Source organism: Neoarius graeffei, chromosome 4, assembly GCF_027579695.1.
Source record: "Neoarius graeffei isolate fNeoGra1 chromosome 4, fNeoGra1.pri, whole genome shotgun sequence".
Lineage (NCBI taxonomy): Eukaryota > Metazoa > Chordata > Actinopteri > Siluriformes > Ariidae > Neoarius > Neoarius graeffei.
The window spans coordinates 91,180,069-91,200,212 of record NC_083572.1 but is presented as its reverse complement, the minus strand read 5'-3'; the positions used below and the strand labels follow the sequence as shown (position 1 = coordinate 91,200,212).

General features: G+C 42.4%; 1 protein-coding gene across 1 annotated transcript in view; it reads right to left on the bottom strand.

The window, feature by feature from the left end:
- Positions 1-20,144, bottom strand: part of LOC132885368 (origin recognition complex subunit 1-like) — a 46,635-nt gene that overhangs the window by 10,317 nt on the left and 16,174 nt on the right. Inside the window, exons 7-15 of the mRNA XM_060920004.1 lie at positions 18,873-18,935; positions 14,187-14,288; positions 13,858-14,104; positions 7,412-7,509; positions 6,883-6,984; positions 6,600-6,771; positions 5,652-5,759; positions 1,060-1,209; positions 813-932 (exon numbers count right to left, since the gene is read on the bottom strand). Of these exons, the coding sequence (XP_060775987.1) occupies positions 813-932; positions 1,060-1,209; positions 5,652-5,759; positions 6,600-6,771; positions 6,883-6,984; positions 7,412-7,509; positions 13,858-14,104; positions 14,187-14,288; positions 18,873-18,935 (1,162 nt within the window). The remainder of the gene's footprint in view (positions 1-812; positions 933-1,059; positions 1,210-5,651; positions 5,760-6,599; positions 6,772-6,882; positions 6,985-7,411; positions 7,510-13,857; positions 14,105-14,186; positions 14,289-18,872; positions 18,936-20,144) is intronic.

Here is a 20,144-nt window from a genome sequence, read left to right as displayed (position 1 = left end):
GTTTGCATGTTCTCCCCGTGTCCGCGTGGGTTTCCTCCGGGTGCTCCGGTTTCCCCCACAGTTTAAAGACATGCAGATTCGGTACAATGGGGCCACTGTAATTGGCGCAAGCTGTTGTGGGTTCCCATGCCATGATGTATGTACATACATATATAGATCTTCCTATGGCAAAAGCTAAATAAATTTAAATAAAAAAACTAAATAAATTGAATAATTAACAAAATGTGATCTACGAAAATACTTCGAAAGTGGGTAGAAAGTGGAACAAAGATTTTCTGACGCAGGTTAAACATTATCAGTTCATTTGTTTACAAACATTAGAATTACTTCATTTACGTCAGCACCAACATCGATATATTTATATAAAATATATTTTGTACTAAATATAAAAAGTCTAAGTAAAACAATTTTTAAATGAAAACTGTTTTAACTTAACCACATCCTGATTTATTTTTAAAAAATAATAACCTGAATGTCGATAATTGTGGAACGGTGTCACTTCATCGATACGCTAAGTAATTGCGAATCAACTCATTTTTTTCCAGTGGAAGCTTGAGTAAATTATTCATGCACAATTTAAGTATTGAAAGTCTTTTTTACTTTTGCAATGGCCAAAGTAAGGTGTCGATAACTGTCGCTGCCACTAATTTATTTTTGATGAGCATGTTTACCCAAAACATCACGTCTTTCAAAATAATTGTTACCATTGCAGGTTTTTGCTTCCGTGTTCGACCTCAATAGTGGTCTTTTTCTGTCCATCAAATTTGTACATGGAATTTTGGGAAAGGCAATACAAATTTCAACTTCACTACCTTTCTGGAGACTAGCTGAAGAGCATCTTCCTCGAAAGCTTTTACTCTGTTCAGTCGGGATGTGATAATTTGCTGCAGCTGCTTAAAAGTGTACGGCTGGAAGGACATGCGCGTCAGTCCCTGCAAAGCCAAAAAACACACACAGACTGGTCATGTTTCTTCAACATATTTTACAAATAATAATTCCATGTCACAACTCATAAGTCACATTGGAGTTATTGTAAAATTGTGTCGATGGGAATCTTACCAGGCGACTGGCCACACGGTTGATCATGATCCTCTCAGGAAGGTCCATAGTGTTGGCAATAGTCAGGACCACCAGGCGTGCATGCAGTCTTGTTGGCCAGTCAAATAAATTATACATGACGTTCTGCTTCCTGGTCCATAAAAGGTCCAGCTGGAAAAAATGTCAATAACTTTAATAAGTACCCATTATCAAGATTGTGTGTCTACACTACAATAGTGCTTGAAAGTTTGTGAACCCTTTAGAATTTTCTATATTTCTGCATAAATATGACCTAAAACATCTGATTTTCACACAAGTCCTAAAAGCAGATAATGAGAAAAACGATCCAATATTACATTTCGGGGAGTGGCAAAAGTATGTGAACCTCTAGGATTAGTAGTTCATTTGAAGGTAAAAGGAGTCAGGTGTTTTCAATCAATGGGATGACAATCAGGTGTGAGTAGGCACCTGGTTTTACTTAAAGAACAGGGATCAAAGTCTGATCTTCACAACACGTTTGTGAAAGTGTATCATGGCACGTACAAAGATTTCTGAGGACCTCAGAAAAAGCATGGTTGATGCTCACCAGGCTGGAAAAGGTTACAAAACCATCTCTAAAGAGTTTGGACTCCACCAATCCACAGTCAGACAGACGGTGTACAAATGGAGGAAATTCAAGACCATAGTTACCCTCCCCAGGAGTGGTCGACCAACAAAGATCACTCCAAGAGCAAGGCGTGTAATAGTCAGCAAGGTCACAAAGGACCCCAGGGAAACTTCTAAGCAACTGAAGGCCTCCCTCACATTGGCTAATGTTAATGTTCATGAGTCCACCATCAGGAGAACACTGAACAACAATGGTGTGCATGGCAGGGTTGCAAGGAGAAAGCCACTGCTCTCCAAAAAGAACATTGCTGCTTGTTTGCAGTTTGCTAGAGATCACATGGACAAGCCAGAAGGCTATTGGAAAAATGTTCTGTGGACCGATGAGACCAAAATAGAACTTTTTGGTTTAAATGAGAAGCATTAAGTTTGGAGAAAGGAAAACACTGCATTCCAGCATAAGAACCTTATCCCATCTGTGAAACACGGTGGTGGTGGTATCATGGTTTGAGCCTGTTTTGCTGCATCTGGGCCAGGACGGCTTGCCATCATTGATGGAACAATGAATTCTGAATTATACCAGCGAATTCTAAAGGAAAATGTCAGGCTATCTGTCCATGAACTGAATCTCAAGAGAAGGTGGGTCATGCAGCAAGACAACGACCCTAAGCACACAAGTCGTTCTACCAAAGAATGGTTAAAGAAGAATAAAGTTAATGTTTTGGAATGGCCAAGTCAAAGTCCTGACCTTAATCCAATTGAAATGTTGTGGAAGGACCTGAAGCGAGCAGTTCATGTGAGGAAACCCACCAACATCCCAGAGTTGAAGCTGTTGTGTACAGAGGAATGGGCTAAAATTCCTCCAAGCCGGTGTGCAGGACTGATCAACAGTTACCAGAAACATTTAGCTGCAGTTATTGCCGCACGGGGGGGGGGGGGGTCACACCAGATACTGAAAGCAAAAGGTTCACATACTTTTGCCACTCACATGTAATATTGGATCATTTTTCCTCATTTGTTTAACTGGGTTCTCTTTTATCTACTTTTAGGATGTGTGAAAATCTGATGTTTTAGGTCCTATTTATGCAGAAATATAGAAAATTCTAAAGGGTTCACAAACTTTCAAGCACCACTGTATATATAGTGCATATTTATCCGTTTAAAAACTTTCAGTACTTTTGCCAAAAGTGTGTCATGTATGCATTTAATCAAAGACTGGATGGCAGGAAATTTCTTACAGTTAAAGGAACAGTCCACCGTACTTCCATAATGAAATATGCTCTTATCTGAATTGAGACGAGCTGCTCCGTACCTCTCCGAGCTTTGCGCAACCTCCCAGTCAGTCAGACGCAGTCAGACGCGCTGTCACTCCTGTTAGCAATGTAGCTAGGCTCAGTATGGCCAATGGTATTTTTTGGGGCTATTTTTTGGGGTATTTTTTGGGGCAGGAAAAACGCTCTTCCGCGTTTTTCCTGTTTACATAGGTTTATACGACCAGTGATATGAAACAAGTTCAGTTACACAAATTGAAACGTGGCGATTTTCTATGCTATGGAAAGTCCGCACTATAATGACAGGCGTACTAACACCTTCTGCGCGCTTCGGCAGCGCATTGATATGGAGCTCAGATATCAATGCACTGCCGAAGCGTGCAGAAGGTGTTAGTACGCCTGTCATTATAGTGCGGACTTTCCATAGCATAGAAAATCGCCACGTTTCAATTTGTGTAACTGAACTTGTTTCATATCACTGGTCATATAAACCTATGTAAACAGGAAAAACGCAGAAGAGTTTGGTCACATCTAACTACAGCCCCAAAAAATACCATTGGCCATACTGAGCCTAGCTACATTGCTAACAGGAGTGACAGCGCGTCTGACTGACTGGGAGGTTGCGCAAAGCTCGGAGAGGTACGGAGCAGCTCGTCTCAATTCAGATAAGAGCATATTTCATTATGGAAGTACGGTGGACTGTTCCTTTAAATACAGACAAGACAGAGGTCTTAATTATTGCTCCAATATTGCACATATGATCAAACAATACATTGTGCCCTTCTCACCTGCTGTCCACTCGAGCCTGAGGAACTTTTTTTTGGGGGGTGTTGGGGGGGGGGGGGGGGGGGGAGAGACATCTGATATAACGGTCATTTGACTCTCGTCAAACAGCTGGCTAAAGGTTTGCAGTCTCTGTGGACCATTTTAAAAGGTAGCTGAAGATTCATTTGTTCAAACAAGCATTTGGGTAAATGCCTGGGTAATCTCTCTTCAGTCCTTATGCACATTCTTTTTGTGTACCATGTATCTTATACCCTGTCCACACTAGGGATTTTGTACCGATACGAAACTACTTTCGTACCGCAACACCTGTCCACACTAGCAACTATACCGGTACTGTAGCGGTATAACTGTATCGGTACGAAACCCACAAATGTATGGGTTTCGTACCGGTACAGTATCGGTACTGTAGCGCTTCGCTGTAGTGTGGACAGATGAAGCGGCTCTGTATCGATACAAATATAATGCGCAAAGTCACACACCTCAATCGATGTCTTCACTGAATAAATAGTGAAGAACGGAGATTCGTTTGTTTCTTTCTCAACTGCCTCGCGCGTTTTATACGATTCGACTGAATAAATGACCACCAGAAATACAGACTGTACACTGACAACAAAAAGCACACACACGTTGTTTCATCCGTACGGAAGCCGAGAGAGGCCCTTCATATAATCCTTTTTTTTTTTTAATTCACCTTGTTATCCCGAGATAACGACATTAATTAATTCAGCATCTCGAGAAAACACAACTAATTCGAGATCACAAAACCATTATTCCGTGATCTCGAGAAAAAATTATTTCATGATCGAGTAAACAGCTGAGAAATGGTTCATTCAGGTGCACCAAGAGACTTGTGATATGCTGACTTTGGGGCTATTTCTCATTCTGTATAGACGCAACTTTGGTCATTAGAATGTCTGGAATAATCGATCACCTAATAAGGCAATATTTTGATCAGGGGTTGACACGGAAAGATTGCATTAAGTCTTTTAATAAGGGATAATTTCAAAATTAGTCCGCGGCACCTCCGCAGAAGACTGGCCCGGCTTCGTCTCTACCGACGGAGATAGTGATCCAGCTGAGATCATGAAATAATTGCTTTGTTTTCTCGAGATCATGGAATAATTGTTTTGTTTTCTCGAGATCTCGAAATAACGGATGCCATATATTCTCGGAAGGAAGTTACTCGGTAACCACGGAAACATTTCGAGCACGTGCATTTCAACTACCGTGAAAGAAAACCACAAACATTTCTCGCTAGAGTGGACAGATGCACTAAACTGTACCGGTATACTTTGTATCGATACAGTTATACCACTTTCGTACCGGTACAAGTGTGAACACAGCATTACTGCGTTCTTTTACATCCATGTGTTATCTGTATTTTTTCCTGCCCTTGTAAAGCACTTTGTGACTCTTGTCTCTGAAAAGCGCTATATAAATTTTACCTTCGGACTTTATTTTGTGAGGTCATAAAATGGACTATAATATGCAAATTAGCTGATTTTTTGTAGTGCAGCGTGCGCTGTACCCAAGTGTCTTGTTGACCAAAACAAAATACAATTCCTATTTTTCGTTTTGTTGTATTAGTTTAAAAATCATACAAGTTCATAGGGACTAGATTTTTTTTTTGTTAATGAGGATGAGGTGTAGAAATGCATTTAGGCCATTTTCAATACTTTCTTGAGCTCACGCTTAGCCATTTTAGCAATGTTGAGCCTTTATGTTCTGACATGTATAGTGATAATTCAACAAAGCAAATCTGTATTATGCTGCATTTAAATTCAGACCAATCCTCTAATTACTAGAAGAAAACATTTTATACACCATCATAATTCATAGGGACTTATTCATATTCTTAAAACCTAAACAAAAAAAAAAAAAAATTTAAAAAAATAAATAAACCCCACCACACAACCCCATCCTACACATGCTTTAACAGTTCTGGGACCTCACCTCGTCCACCAACAGAACTGTAGTCTCTTTGTTTGGTGCTGGTGTACTGAAGCGTTTCTCCAGCAGGGCAGCAGCGTGATCCGCCGTCGCTTTCTGTTCCGTCAGTTTCTATAATACACCACACCAATAAATAAATAACCAGAAGCACAGCAAAGTCTCGCCTGCGCAGACGCAAGCAAACAATTTCACACTGAATTAAGACAAAAGATCCAAATTCACATTAAAAAAAAAAAAATGTCTCTTTAGGGTGGATGTTAAAATGTGGTCTTCATTACATACAGTTCATTACTTTTGGAGATATTTGAAAAATTGTCAGATTTTTCATCTCATCATCTCTAGCCGCTTTATCCTGTTCTACAGGGTCGCAGGCAAACTGGAGCCTATCCCAGCTGACTACGGGCGAAAGGCGGGGTACACCCTGGACAAGTCGCCAGGTCATCACAGGGCTGACACAGACACAGACAACCATTCACATTCACACCTATGGTCAATTTAGAGTCACCAGTTAACCTAACCTGCATGTCTTTGGACTGTGGGGGAAACCGGAGCACCTGGAGGAAACCCATGCAGACACTGGGAGAACATGCAAACTCCACACAGAAAGGCCCTCGCCAGCCACGGGGCTCGAACCCGGACCTTCTTGCTGTGAGGCGACAGCGCTAACCACTACACCACCGTGCCGCCCAGATTTTTCATCATGGGTCAAAATTAAAAAAAAAAAAAAAAAACAGGGGGAGAAGCCTTCCTCATGGCAAATATGCATACGCAGTATGGGCACAGGATCACCTTTACTTTTGGAGACATTTGAAAATGTTGACGTTTTTACAGACAGATGGCCATCTGGAAAAGCGACTGCTATGTCTCGCAAAACTGCTACGCAGGCGAGACAAAAATCAGAATGGGGGGGGGGGGGGGGAATAATGGAGGAAATATATGCACAAGACAAACCTGCAGAATCTGGACATACGCCTGGTGTGGGTCGGTCATCTTCATGCCGTTGATCTCTACGAAGTGGAACGGTGGGATCTCCTCCTGTTCTGCCGCCTGCTGCAGAGACCTCATCACCTCGTGCACCGTGGCAGTCTTTCCTGTACCAGGAACGCCTGAGATATACATACACCTGTCGAACATCAAAGCACATGGCACACAATTAAAAACATCCCTTTTTTTTTTTCCTTTAACAAATGAGCAGGTGGGAGTTTGGAAATGTGCACTACACAGCTGGACACACCCTCCAGTGCCATCCATGATCTTGCTCTCCACAAAGTTGTAGATATCCTGGAACTCCTGCTCTCGACATGGCAAAGACTCGGGGACTGAAGATACATGCAACCTGTTCGGGAAAGAAAACGTCCATAATTCTGGAGCCAGTTTCAAAAAGTTATCGTGTAAAATATTTTGAGTTCTTCGAGTGATCTACACGTCTCTGTATCTGCTCGTCATGAACCTGACCAGAATGCAATCAGACTGGACTGAAACAGGAATGATGTGGAACAGCTTAAAGACTATTAGCATAGGAAATGGAGATTATTTCAATTTCATTTGCACACCGAGGTTAGAGGGGTCAGACAGCTAGCCAGATCAGAAACATGGAAAAAGGTATTAGACTAATATCTTTGTCATGTGCACGTACAAATCATACAATCAAAATCAATAAAATAAAATCACGGAGAACATGGAGCGAGCACTAAATAACTGGTTTGATAAACCCTGCTTTGTAAAATGAAAAGTCGAAAGAAAGTCTTAGGACGCTGCCTTACCTTGCCCTTGCTTCCTCCAATACATTCCCAGGCCTCCTGGCTGGCAGACTTCTGCTAGGAATGCTGGGCGTGGCATGTCGTGGCGTAGAAGAAGCAGACTACATCCATGTGGGAGGAGACAGATGCAATTTTGTGTATAGTGATTTTAACAATGGACATAGTCACAAAGCAGCTACATACATGCATGCATACCTGCATAAAATAAATAAATAAATAAATAAATAAATAAAAACCACAACCCTGGATGTGAATTTTAAGTCAATAAATGTATCCCTAGTGAGCAAGCCAGAGGTGAGGGTGACGAAGAAAAACCTCCAGAGATGAAATGAACAAACAGACTCAAAAAAGAAACCATCTTCATATGAGTAACACTGGATAACGAGATTATAAATACTTCCCTTCTAACACTGTGCTCAATTTAAAACATAACTAATTAGACATGTACGCTGATTGCTGGGGGGGGGGGGGGACCCACAAGGGTTGAGCAGATAAAGTTTACATCCTTCATAACCAGAGATGCCAACACTGACAAACGAAAGAAAGAATAGCATCTCCAAACAAATTGAGGCTTCCTATAAGGCCGGGGGTCTGAAACCAAATTTCAGGAAAGCTCAGAGATGCGATCGAGGCCATTTTGAGCTACTTTTTGAGGAAAATAAATGTAGGGTATAACCGCAAGTTGGCCTAGTGGTTAGCATGTCCGCCTCTCGATCGGGAGATCGCGAGTTCTACTCATGGTCGGGTCATACCAAAGACCATCATTTATTAAAAAGAACCTACTGCCGTCTGGCAAGGCACACTGCAATACAGATGCAAGTGGAGAGTCAAACTCTTGCGGTTACCAGAGGACTAGCCCCCCACTGTAACCCTAGCTATGTAATAGGCGAGAGGCCGAGGGCTACGGAGATCGGTGCTGCCCTATGGGCCACATGGCATGGGAAGGACTTTGATCTTTTGAAATGCAGGGTTTACTGTACAGTATAAGCAATTACCCAAAACACTCTGGGGGAAAAAAAAGTTTGGCTAACTAATGCCTCGGTCACAACCGGCCGTACGTGCTCCTACAGCTGGTCCACGTGCAAAGAAACGCACGGAGGGCGCGCGTGTGACGTGCTGATTTTCGAGCCGTAGACTGGCTGCAGAGGTTCTTTGTCATGTCAAACAAACTCTACGGGCGCTTACGTTTTTTTCAGGTTGGAAGACAAACTTACGGCCTCGTGTGTCTTCCGTACGGCCGACGTGCGTCTTTCGTATGATTTGCTGGTGTCAGGTTTGGGCAAAATGTCAATTTTTTTCGTACGTCGCACTTGCGGACACCGCATGTGTGTCGTGCGCACCACATACGTAATTAGTGCGGCCAACGCACGTTCAGATATTTCGTACGTCAAACATGCGTGTCAAGTAAGTCGGCCGTGCATTGGCCGTACGGCGAGAGGGCGTCAATCGTACAAAAACTCAGGTATATAAAGCTGCAGGGGTGCCTACGGCCATTTGTACACGTAGGCTTTGATTGAGAGAAAACCCAATTTCATTTCATCGCTTCAATTCAATATGCCGAAGGCAAAAGGGAAGAGGAGGAGAGAGAGACGGCGGCGGAGAGGGAGGAGAGAGAGAGAGAGAGAGAGAGAGAGAGAGAGAGAGAGAGAGAGGACAAGGAGCAGTGAGGAGGAGGATGAAGACCATGACAGTGGCCAGCAGGCCAGGAGTTTGAGACGAAGTCTTTGCAGAGGGATTGCCATTTTCACAGTGAGAAACCAAAGTATGCCGAAATATATATACCCCTCTCCAAGCGCCGCAGTGCAACAAACGAATGCCGTTGGTACGCACAACGTACAGATCGTGCGCAGTTCTTGCAACCTTCATACGAAGCCTGCATGGAACGCACCGTCAGTACGATTAGTGCACGTTTGAAGGTGCGTTGGCTGTACAAATGAAGCGACAGCCGTACATCCGAGCAGCCTCAGATTTCGTGCGTGGTACGCACGTTCGACTTCCAGGTTGTACGTTGGGTGCGCGGTGATCTTACTCCTTCATGGTCACCACAACTACGTTCTCCACGAACAAAAAAAAAAAAAAGGCAGCGATTTGGGAAACGCCAAAAATCGCACGGCCAAAAAATCATACGTCCGGTTGTGACCGAGGCTTAAAGAGGATGTTCAGATAATGGAGCTTGTACTGTCACACAGTGTTTCAGTAGCTTCATCATGATCAACAAAAGCCAGAATAAAAGACAAGATTTATGTCTAGCCCTGTGTCCGAAATCATTCCCTACATAGTGGACTAAAAAGCGAGATCGCTATTTTGTAGTGCTGTTAATGTATAGTGAGAATTATGACACCCTATATAGTGAACCAAGTATCCCACAATGCATCGTGAAAAGTCATGGTGTACAACCGATGGTCACTAACCAAGCAATACATCCCATCATGGTTGCACTGGGGGGGGGGGGGGGGGGGGGGGGGGGGGGATTAAAAGTGTGTTGGGGTGAATGGACAGAGGAAGAAACACATTAAACAGACATTCAAAGTACAATTAAAAATAGTAAGAGAATAGAAACAAAAAAAGCTAAAATAAGACAAAATACAAGTTACAGTGCAAAGTGAGGAATTAATCAAAAGCCTCAAATTTGATTTAATAAAAGGCAGCAGCGAAGAAGAAAATATTCAGCCTTGATTTAAAACAACTGGAAGATGTAGGAGACAAAAGTATTTATTAATGTAGGAAATACGCTCCGTATAATATGTATTTATCACAAAAATACATGCATGTATCCCACCAGCCAACTGATCTGGTACATTTTAATTGCGCGATAGTAGGGCTGTGCGATATGGGGAAAAAAAATGAATATCCCAATACATTTTCTCCATTTCACGATATACATCTCGATATATTTAAATCTCCTCTAAAGGACCCCATGAAATCTAACTTTTACTCTTTTCACTACAATCCCTGCAGATTAAATAACATTCTTGGTTAACTTTACAGGTGGTTTTCAACAACACATTTTAAATTGTCATGTTCGTGATTACAATTGAATTGAAATAAGACTATTTTTATTCAACAAAGATGTGGCACAAACTGCAAAAACAAATCTTGAAAATTGCAACAAAGGGGCAACACAACAGACCCCTTCGCAGTAAACGTCATTCATACGTAAGCGGAAATTGCGCGCGCAGCCTGGACCCAAAAAAGACTCAGAAATGCCTAGTTGTTGTGTTGTCGGGGGTTTTTTTCCAAAAAAAAAAAAAAAAAAAAAAAACTGCCGACATCTATGACTACAGCCCATCAAACATGTAGACTGGGATGAAAGCACCATCAAAAATGCGTGGGTTTGCAGCGCCCACTTCATCACAGGCAAGATCAGGCTATTTATTAAATCTTTCTTTTTTATTCTTTCTAGTCTTCGTTTATTGATGTAGCAAAATACTTTGGTAACGTTTGTCTGATTAGCTGGGTCATAGTTACACAATGTAATGAATATTGTTAGCATGTTAACTTAGCTTTGCATGCAATTTTGTTTGTAGGAGAGGTCTCGCTTGACTCAAGCAGTCCAGATTTTGTGCCATCATTGTGTATGCAGAAAATCACAATTTTAAAGCAAGGATGGAAAGGAAGCTTATAGTTAGTTTTTTTTTTTTATTAGGTAAAGGAGTAGATCTGGAGGGTCCTCAGGCGTAGTGTTTTAGTAAACTGGGATGAACGGATGCTGTCGTCTCCCCGCTCTCACTCAGGTTTGTAGACGGTGTAGTGGCTGCTGCTTTGTGTCCCAGGGCTCCGTCATGTCTAGGTTACCTCCTGGCTCTCCCGTTTTAGTTATGCAGTCATCAGTTTTGCCAGAGTCCCTGCTTGCACTCTGTGCAAAATGTATACTATTCTTACTCTTTAGGGGACACTGGGCATACCTAACAACCTGCATGTTCTCTCTCAGAGTTACATGTCGTTCCTGGGACACCAGCAAGATGCTGACCTCTGCGGCTCCTCGGACCTGCCTGATCCATCCTGATGCCCTACGTCTGAATGGATTCTCATGAGATCGCTCCTGTAGAGGACTGTCCATATGGACAGTCGAAAGTTGCACTTGGAAGATGCTTTGGACACTTACAGTAATACATTTATGCCCAAGGACTACAGTCAACTTGCTATCTTGAGGACTGCAGTCGTCATGAACAGCTTTGCAATCCAGTTTCCATCAATGAACCGTTTATAACTTCAACAAAATAGACTTCATGTTAAAACTAACGAATTTCCTGGTTTCACAGTTCTACTTAGTGACCATATAGGACACTGTTATAGAAGAGAGTTATTTATAAAAATCACGCAATCTGTTATCACCCAAATGAGGATGGGTTCCCATTTGAGTCTGGTTCCTCTCGAGGTTTCTTCCTCGTGTTGTCTGAGGGAGTTTTTCCCTTGCTTGATCACCTGGGATAAAATTAGCTCATGTTTAATTTTCTGTAAAGCTGCTTTGCGACAATATCCGTTGTTAAAAGTGCTATACAAATAAGCTTGACTTGATACGACTACATCTGTTGCCTGGGACATAAAACAAAACAAAGAGGATGAAAAGATTTTAAAAAATTGAGGTTTTTCACCCACGTGACCAAGTCATGCGATGCATCGTTAGGCTGCCATTTTGGACGTCACGGCTCGAATCAGTTTGAATGCAAGGAAGGCGACAAACGAAAAACATAAAAGAAAAAGGAGCGAGATGCAGAAAACACCTTCACTATCCAGCGACGTAGGGCATTTACAGGGCGAGCAGAGGGAGAGGGATTTGCAAAAATTGAGGTTAGCAGGCTTAGAGAACGACGTTTACCTGCTTCCACCAAGATTGTTCACTGACGTACAGAAGTACACGAAGCCCTCGTCTTTACCTGACTTCGGCCCACATGATCTGTATACCTATGTCGTTAAAAACCCATCGCCATACACAGGTATTGATCTGAAAGCGTATAAAAGAGTTTGGATACCTACAAATATTTTGTCTCAGGCTGGGTAACATGCCTACATCAGCGGGTCGTCCCTGGAGCCGGTGGTCGCCATCTTATTACAGCTAAGGTTTGTTCACATTTTCATTTACTTTCGGTCCTCAGGATAAACAAAATGTTATTAAATGTCATTGAAATAACTTCTTAGTCTGTTGAGACATGGCCCGTTATAAATTTGCTGTTACCAGGCAATGACCAAGAACTGTATTATTAGGGTCGGTGTCTGTGTTGTAGCAGTGTACTAGCAGCTAGCTGTTAGCACTAGCTAATGTCAACAACATAGTTGCTACAGTAACATACTAGCTATGTTTACGTTCAGTCATTTGGATGACTGTTAAAACCTTTCAGTCTCAAGTTTTTCCTTTACTATATTTACTAGTATATTGTAATTATGATCCGGCAGCTATTTACACCGGATCCAGTGTAAATAGCTGCCGGAGCGCGCTCCGGCTTGCTCCCCCTCAAATTAAGCAGCGCGCTCCGGCTTGCTCCCGGAGCACTCCGGGAGCAAGCCGGAGCACGCTGCTTAATTTGAGGGGGAGCAAGCCGGAGCGCGCTCTGGAACCTCGGCCGGAGCACTCCGGGAGCAAGCCGGAGCGCGCTGCTTAATTTGAGGGGGAGCAAGCCGGAGCGCGCTCTGGAACCTCGGCCGGAGCACTCCGGGAGCAAGCCGGAGCGCGCTGCTTAATTTGAGGGGGAGCAAGCCGGAGCGCGCTCCGGCAGCTATTAACACTGGATCCGGTGTAAATAGCTGCCGGATCATAATTACAGTAAACTAGTAAATCCAGTAAAGGAAAAACTTGAGACTGAAAGGTTTTAACAGTCATCCAAATGACTGAACGTAAACATTGCTACAGTAACATACTAGCTACTATGTTGTTGACATTAGCTAGCTTGACCTTCAAAATGGCGGACACCGGGGCGTCACGTGACCCTGTGACGTCAGGTGAAATACCTCAATAAATAAATAAATAAATAAATATTGAAAGACTTGAGAAAAAGCTTTTATTGTACAATGATCAAATTTCAGTCATGTAGCTGATGAGGGTTCGACTGATGGCGGACGCTGTGGAATCAAACACGCTAAAGGTTTTATTGCCACAAGTTACATTTTGAGTTTCATTTATAAACCTCCTGTGCATCAACACCAACTTTGTTCCTAAACACTACAGTGTGCACAAAGTCTCAATTTCCCCTCCCAATTAAACAAAAAGTTGAGGGGAAAAACTTTGCGATTTATTTTTTGGATTACTTAATCCGATTATCATCGCATTAAGACTCCGAGCTAATGACCGAGAAGACTGAAGATTTGCACTGGGCCACTGAACCGAGACTTTAAACCCGAAAATATATGAATTAAATCCTCTCTAATCTGCAAATCAGCAAAATGAATTAACATTCAGTGAATACGAATCATTTCATCACTCTGGTGCATTTCACTGCTTTGTGTTGCTGTACCTTCTTGTTTGGAGTTTTACAAGGGGTTCTTGCAGAAGCGCGGGTCATTTCACTCGACGGCGTACTCAGACCTGCCGAGCGCCTACTCCTCTTCACCACAAGCTCGTCTTCACTGTCCGTTTTCGTCTCCTTGTCGTTTTCCTCGTCGCTGCTGCTCTCCAGGTCAATCTTAGAGGGCACGAAGCAGCCATCGTCATCAGCGTCTTCACCATCAGACTGAAGGTCATCACAGCTCGTCAACATGCCCCTGCAACACAAGTCAATACGATCAGATAACCATTAGATAAATAAGAGAGAAGATCGCACAATAGTCCTGCCCAAGGACTCACAGCTGCTTCCGAATGCGAGAGGACACAAGCTGGGCGGATTTCCTCTTGAAGCGTGGAGTGACCGTAGTTCGCGAAGGCGAGTCTTCATGGTCTTCTTCAGCCCTGAGAGCAGAAAGATCACAAATACAATCAGCGTTTACACAGACTTTCTTCAGTGAATACGGACACGATCATGGCAACATCTTTATTACAGTACATACGCTACCGTTCAAAAGTTTGGGGTCACCCAGACAATTTTGTGTTTTCCATGAAAAGTCACACTCTTATTTACCACCATAAGTTGTAAAATGAATAGAAAATATAGTCGAGACATTTTTCTGGCCATTTTGAGCATTTAATCGACCCCACAAATGTGATGCTCCAGAAACTCAATCTGCTCAAAGGAAGGTCAGTTTTATAGCTTCTCTAAAGAGCTAAACTGTTTTCAGCTGTGCTAACATGATTGTACAAGGGTTTTCTAATCATCCATTAGCCTTCTGAGGCAATGAGCAAACACATTGTACCATTAGAACACTGGAGTGAGAGTTGCTGGAAATGGGCCTCTATACACCTATGGAGATATTGCACCAAAAACCAGACATTTGCAGCTAGAATAGTCATTTACCACATTAGCAATGTATAGAGTGGATTTCTGATTAGTTTAAAGTGATCTTCATTGAAAAGAACAGTGCTTTTCTTTCAAAAATAAGGAAATTTCAGAGTGACCCCAAACTTTTGAACGGTAGTGTACACTTTACATTTAATCCCAGGAGCGTCATTTAGTGTCCGTGTTAGCAAAGTTTATTCGATGTAACCAAAAACTGGTTATTTCGTTGTGAACGTTTACTCTGACAGACATAAATATATAAAATTTATAGCTGTGCGTGTGCTAGATTTCAGAAATTTGAATTCAGTGTCTCAAATAAAACAAACTGGCAATAGGAAAAAAAATTTTGTATTAAAAAAAAAAATTAAAAGAGGGTGTCTAACTTCAAGAGTTCACCTCTTTTCTTAATGTGACAAAGGCTAAAAGGTTGATGGCAAAATTCAAACTACATTTAACATCACATACACTGATTTGGGATTCCCCCCCCCTTAATACCATGTCAGCACCTAAGGTTATTTCATGGCAAGAGCATTTCTAAAAAGGCATTATAAACATTTTAATAAATAAGTAATTAAAACCAATAGAGTTACATCAATAAACATAACTAAATGAGGGCCCGTTTACACGAGGACGCTGTCGGGTAAAAACGACTAAATATTTTATCGGAAGTGCCTTTCGTCTACACGGGGACGGCGTTTCCGAGGCTGAAAAACGGAAAAAATTGAAAACGCCTTCCAGAGTGGATAAGTTAAAAACAGCCCCCGCTGCATATCCGTCTAAACTACCCAATACGCGAAACCCTGCTCGGATCTGCTCACGTCGGGTACGCGTTTACGTCATACATGTCATATACTGTACATGCCAGCCCGGGAAGTAAGAAAGTAAGTAAAAAAGTAAGAGCATGTCTGATTACATCGATCCAACGGACCTTCAAGCTGCTCTGGCAGCTTTAATAAACGTCCAGGAGTCCTTCGAACATCTATACCGAATCTGCACATATACCGTTAATGAACAGAGGCGGGTATAGTATGCTCTTACTTTTTTACTTACTTTCTTACTTACCATAGCCAGAGTAGTCAAAGTTTTCGCGGCGCAGATGTGCAGATCAGACAAGACGGAAGACGTTGCGCATGCGTGCAGACATAGCGGAGGTCTTTCACAGCACCACCTAGCCGCCTGGCATGCACATCCAATTGAATTCCACACATTTATGCGTCACCGTATAGACGCAGATTTCCTCCTTGAAAACGGTCGTGTAGACGCGGAAAAAAGTGAGAACGAAAACGGACTTTTGCGTTTTTGTTTCAGACCGTCCCCGTGTAAAGTGGGCCTGAGACGCTTCAGAGACACACGTGATAATTCTAAAACTTTGTTGCCAGTAATGAAGTACATTTACTTGAGTACTGTACTTAAGTACACCAAGTATCTGTACTTTACTTGTTCATTTGTTTTGGAAACTTATGACTTTCACTCCACTACATTTCTATCGAGCTCCTAGTTACTATGAAGCAGCTTTGAAAGTGGATTTTTCTTCTTTTCTAAAATGCGATGTTTTTTTCGTAGGTGACACTGATACAGCCCATCAGTAATCACTAGGGTCACGTCACGTCCATAAACTGTATAAAATAAAGTTCAGTGATTTCTCAACAGCATTATTTAACGTGAGCAGTTGATGGCAGAATAGAAGGAGGCAGTTCTTCTGGGGAATGCACGCACCCATGGCCATACCTAAAACCCATATTTCAGTTTTCTGAAAGGAATAAAGATGCGTTTCGTTTTAAATGTTGGCTTTGTTTGGTGAAAAGAAACCATATCACAGCCTACAAAATCTTGCCATCCAACCCATGGAAGCATATTGAGGGATGTGAATGTTTTATTCCCAAGAGAAAGCTTGCAGTGAAGTTGTCTGTGCTTTTAGAGCTAGCGATAACATTGCAAACCTAGGTAAGCAGGTTTTTTTTTTAAAGTTTCTCTTTTTTACCTATATTTTATATTTCATGTTTAATACTGTTTGCACCGCGGATAATAAGGAAACGCAATTTCAATTCTCTGTATGTCCTGCACATATGGCATTATTGATAATAAAGTTGACTTGAACTTGGTTAGTCAAATGACTTTCTATGGATTTGCCCACCAAGTTGCCGTAGCCTTGTCCACGGCTAACGAGAACACATAAGTTAACTTGGACATTGTTAGTTGGCATGTAAAAAGGGAGTTACGCCAACATTAATAACATTAACTTATCTGAAGTCCTTTCAGAAACATGTTCAGCATAATCTTGCCAAAATGTAGAAATCTCTTTTCTAGTAAAGTTAGCTACCCAATATGATTTCGAGTTTGAAAAGAGCTTGCTAGCATGTCAGGTGGAGCTTCACTGACTAGCTAGCTTAACCTTAAACCACCATGATGCACAGCATGCATTCATTTTGTGAATTCACAAAATAATCCAGTAGGTTGCTTCAGAGGCATTGGGTTTTGGAAGCGTTGTGGCAATAATACAAACAATGCATTGACAAAGTGTACTTTTAATACTTAAGTATTTTTAAAAGCAAGTATTTCAGTACTAAGTAAAAAAAACTGACTGGACAACTTGCACTTGTATCGGAGTAACATTTGACCAGTGGGATCTGTACTTTGACTTAAGTAATGAAGTTGGGTACTTTGTCCACCTCTGGTGGTGGCACCTTGTTAAACATTGTCTCAGGTCCTTTGAGGATAAAACTGTTCCCTTGTAGCATTGACCATGACAAAGTGAAATATGCCCAATTGTCAGAGGTATCCTAAAGAAACGGCATAATGATGGTTCTTCACCCGTTAATTTAAAAAAAAAAAAAAAAAAAAAAATCACCATGGGCAAGCCTTGAATGACCAATAGGACACCTGGTATTGGTGACACCTGGTATACACCACTTGATCATGTCTAGTTTGAAGTGAGGATAAGTGTCTGATGGCAGGGTTGATTTCATACAATTTTTCAAGATGTTCATCCCATTTGGTCTTCCCCTTCCTTGAAATTTAGAAACGATGGACGATACGATGCATTACATTACATGCCATTTAGCAGACGCTCTTATCCAGAGCGACGTACAAGTGCAAAAGTCAGGTACACGAAGTGCTGAACTTTTAGACAAGAAAGTTCTCATGCCAACAATACCTAGTGTAATATTCTGTTGAAGTATAAATGCTCAAACAGCCAAGGAAACAAACCAACTATACAAAGTACAATTAAATGGAGAACTCGTATGGCTAACCCCAGGCTAGATAGAACACAGCCTGGGTTGGTCGAGATCGAAATGCAGTTACACAGTGGGCAGGGAGGAAGAGGACAGGTGCAGCCTGAAGAGGGGAGTTTCAAGTCTGTGCTTGAAGGTGGTCAGCAGTTCTGACCTCAATGGGAAGGTCATTCCACCAACAGGGAACCAGGACAGACAGCAGTCCTGAGCGGGCTGGGCAGGAGTGGAGAGGAGAGGCCAGGCAACCAGTAGTAGTAGTAGTGGAGTGTAGGGATCTGGCTGGCACATAGGGGCAGATCAGACTCTGGAGGTACGCTGGCCCTAACTCCTTGAGAGCCTGGTAAGCTAGCACCACAGGGGTGACGCAAACATTTGTACTGATGTACATGTATGCAAAAATGTACGAGAACGCACATATTTTTGCCCAACAGAAAACATTAGTTGGTACAATGTTGCCCCTTTTTTATTTTGCTATAACCATATATACTTACGGGCGGCACGGTGGTGTAGTAGTTAGCGCTGTCGCCTCACAGCAAGAAGGCCCGGGTTCGAGCCCCGTGGCCGGCGAGGGCCTTTCTGTGCGGAGTTTGCATGTTCTCCCCGTGGGTTTCCTCCGGGTGCTCCGGTTTCCCCCACAGTCCAAAGACATGCAGGTTAGGTTAACTGGTGACTCTAAATTGACCGTAGGTGTGAATGTGAATGGTTGAATGTGTCTATGTGTCAGCCCTGTGATGATCTGGCGACTTGTCCAGGGTGTACCCCGCCTTTCGCCCGTAGTCAGCTGGGATAGACTCCAGCTTGCCTGCGACCCTGTAGAACAGGATAAAGCGGCTAGAGATAATGAGATGAGATGAGATATATACTTACAGCACAGTAAGAGCATGATCTCGGACTGTAGCTGACTCTTTCCTCCTGGATGGAGTTCTTGAGCTGCCAACGGACAAAAACACACAAGGGTTACTGAAGTCATCACTGTAGACATGTTCAGGGAAACAGATTTCCCTGAACAGGAGAAGACATGGCACTCTAGCTAGGTGTGTCCTCCATGTGCTGCAAAATGATTATGTCCACAGACAACCAAATTGTACTCCAAAAAAAAAAACACACAAACCACACCCCAGATTCTGAGATATGGTGCGTTTTCCTGCATCCAAAATCAAACTTTTTGAACCTTCACCAATATCAGTAGTTAGGTACTTGGAGAAAGAACCACAGTCCAAATGCACTGCTAGTGCACATCATCAGAAATGTGATCAGTGGGAACAAAGCAGTTAGAAGAAAGAAAAACAAAGCAACTCAAAGATATCAAAATTAGGTTTTGTGACTTAGCAAAACATCCCCTGAACTCCACCCCAACAGTGTAACCCAAAGTTCAGGGTTATATAAAGAGGGGGAGTTTAGCTTACTTGTTCCCCCTGAGACCAGCTCTCCTGGGAGTGGCCTCTCTCCTACGAGGAGTCCTACCTTTACCTGCGAGCGTCTCGGATTCAAACACTTCGTCTTCTATAGGCTCGACCCCGACCAAGTCCCTGGGAGAACATTAGCAAGCTTTGTAGAAGGATGCTCTTTATATTAATCATTAATTAGACCACATAACCCAACATCCCTGAATTAAACATATTTGGTATATCCTGCACAACGCAGCAGCGTACTAGGATGCATTATACCACAGCATGGTTCGATTTTCAAATCCAATCCATCAGAAAGTACGGATTAATCTTCTACAACAGCAGCTCTGGCCATAGAGCTACAAAGTTTATTATCGCATGATCATGGGACACAAGGTTTAGCTCCACTTTAATGGATTAAAAAAAAAAAATTGCAATTATTGAGGACATTTTTCTGAGGAGACATTTGTAAAGAATTTTGGAAGGAGTCTCTAGCGGTAGTCAGTTACTTGGTAACGGTCAGGGGTCAAGCTGTACGCAAGTTTTCTGCCACAGGAAAGACTTCAGGATGCCTCTGGAACGTGACACGCTGCATTTTTTAAATGTCAAGAGACAGAAAAGAGAAGAATGACCAAGAGAATGAGTGGTCGAGAAGAGCTGCTGTAAGGGTAGTATCTCACTGGGCTGTGACAGCCCGTGACTAATTGGAGAGACAACAATTGCGATAAAATACGCAAATTAGCAACAATTT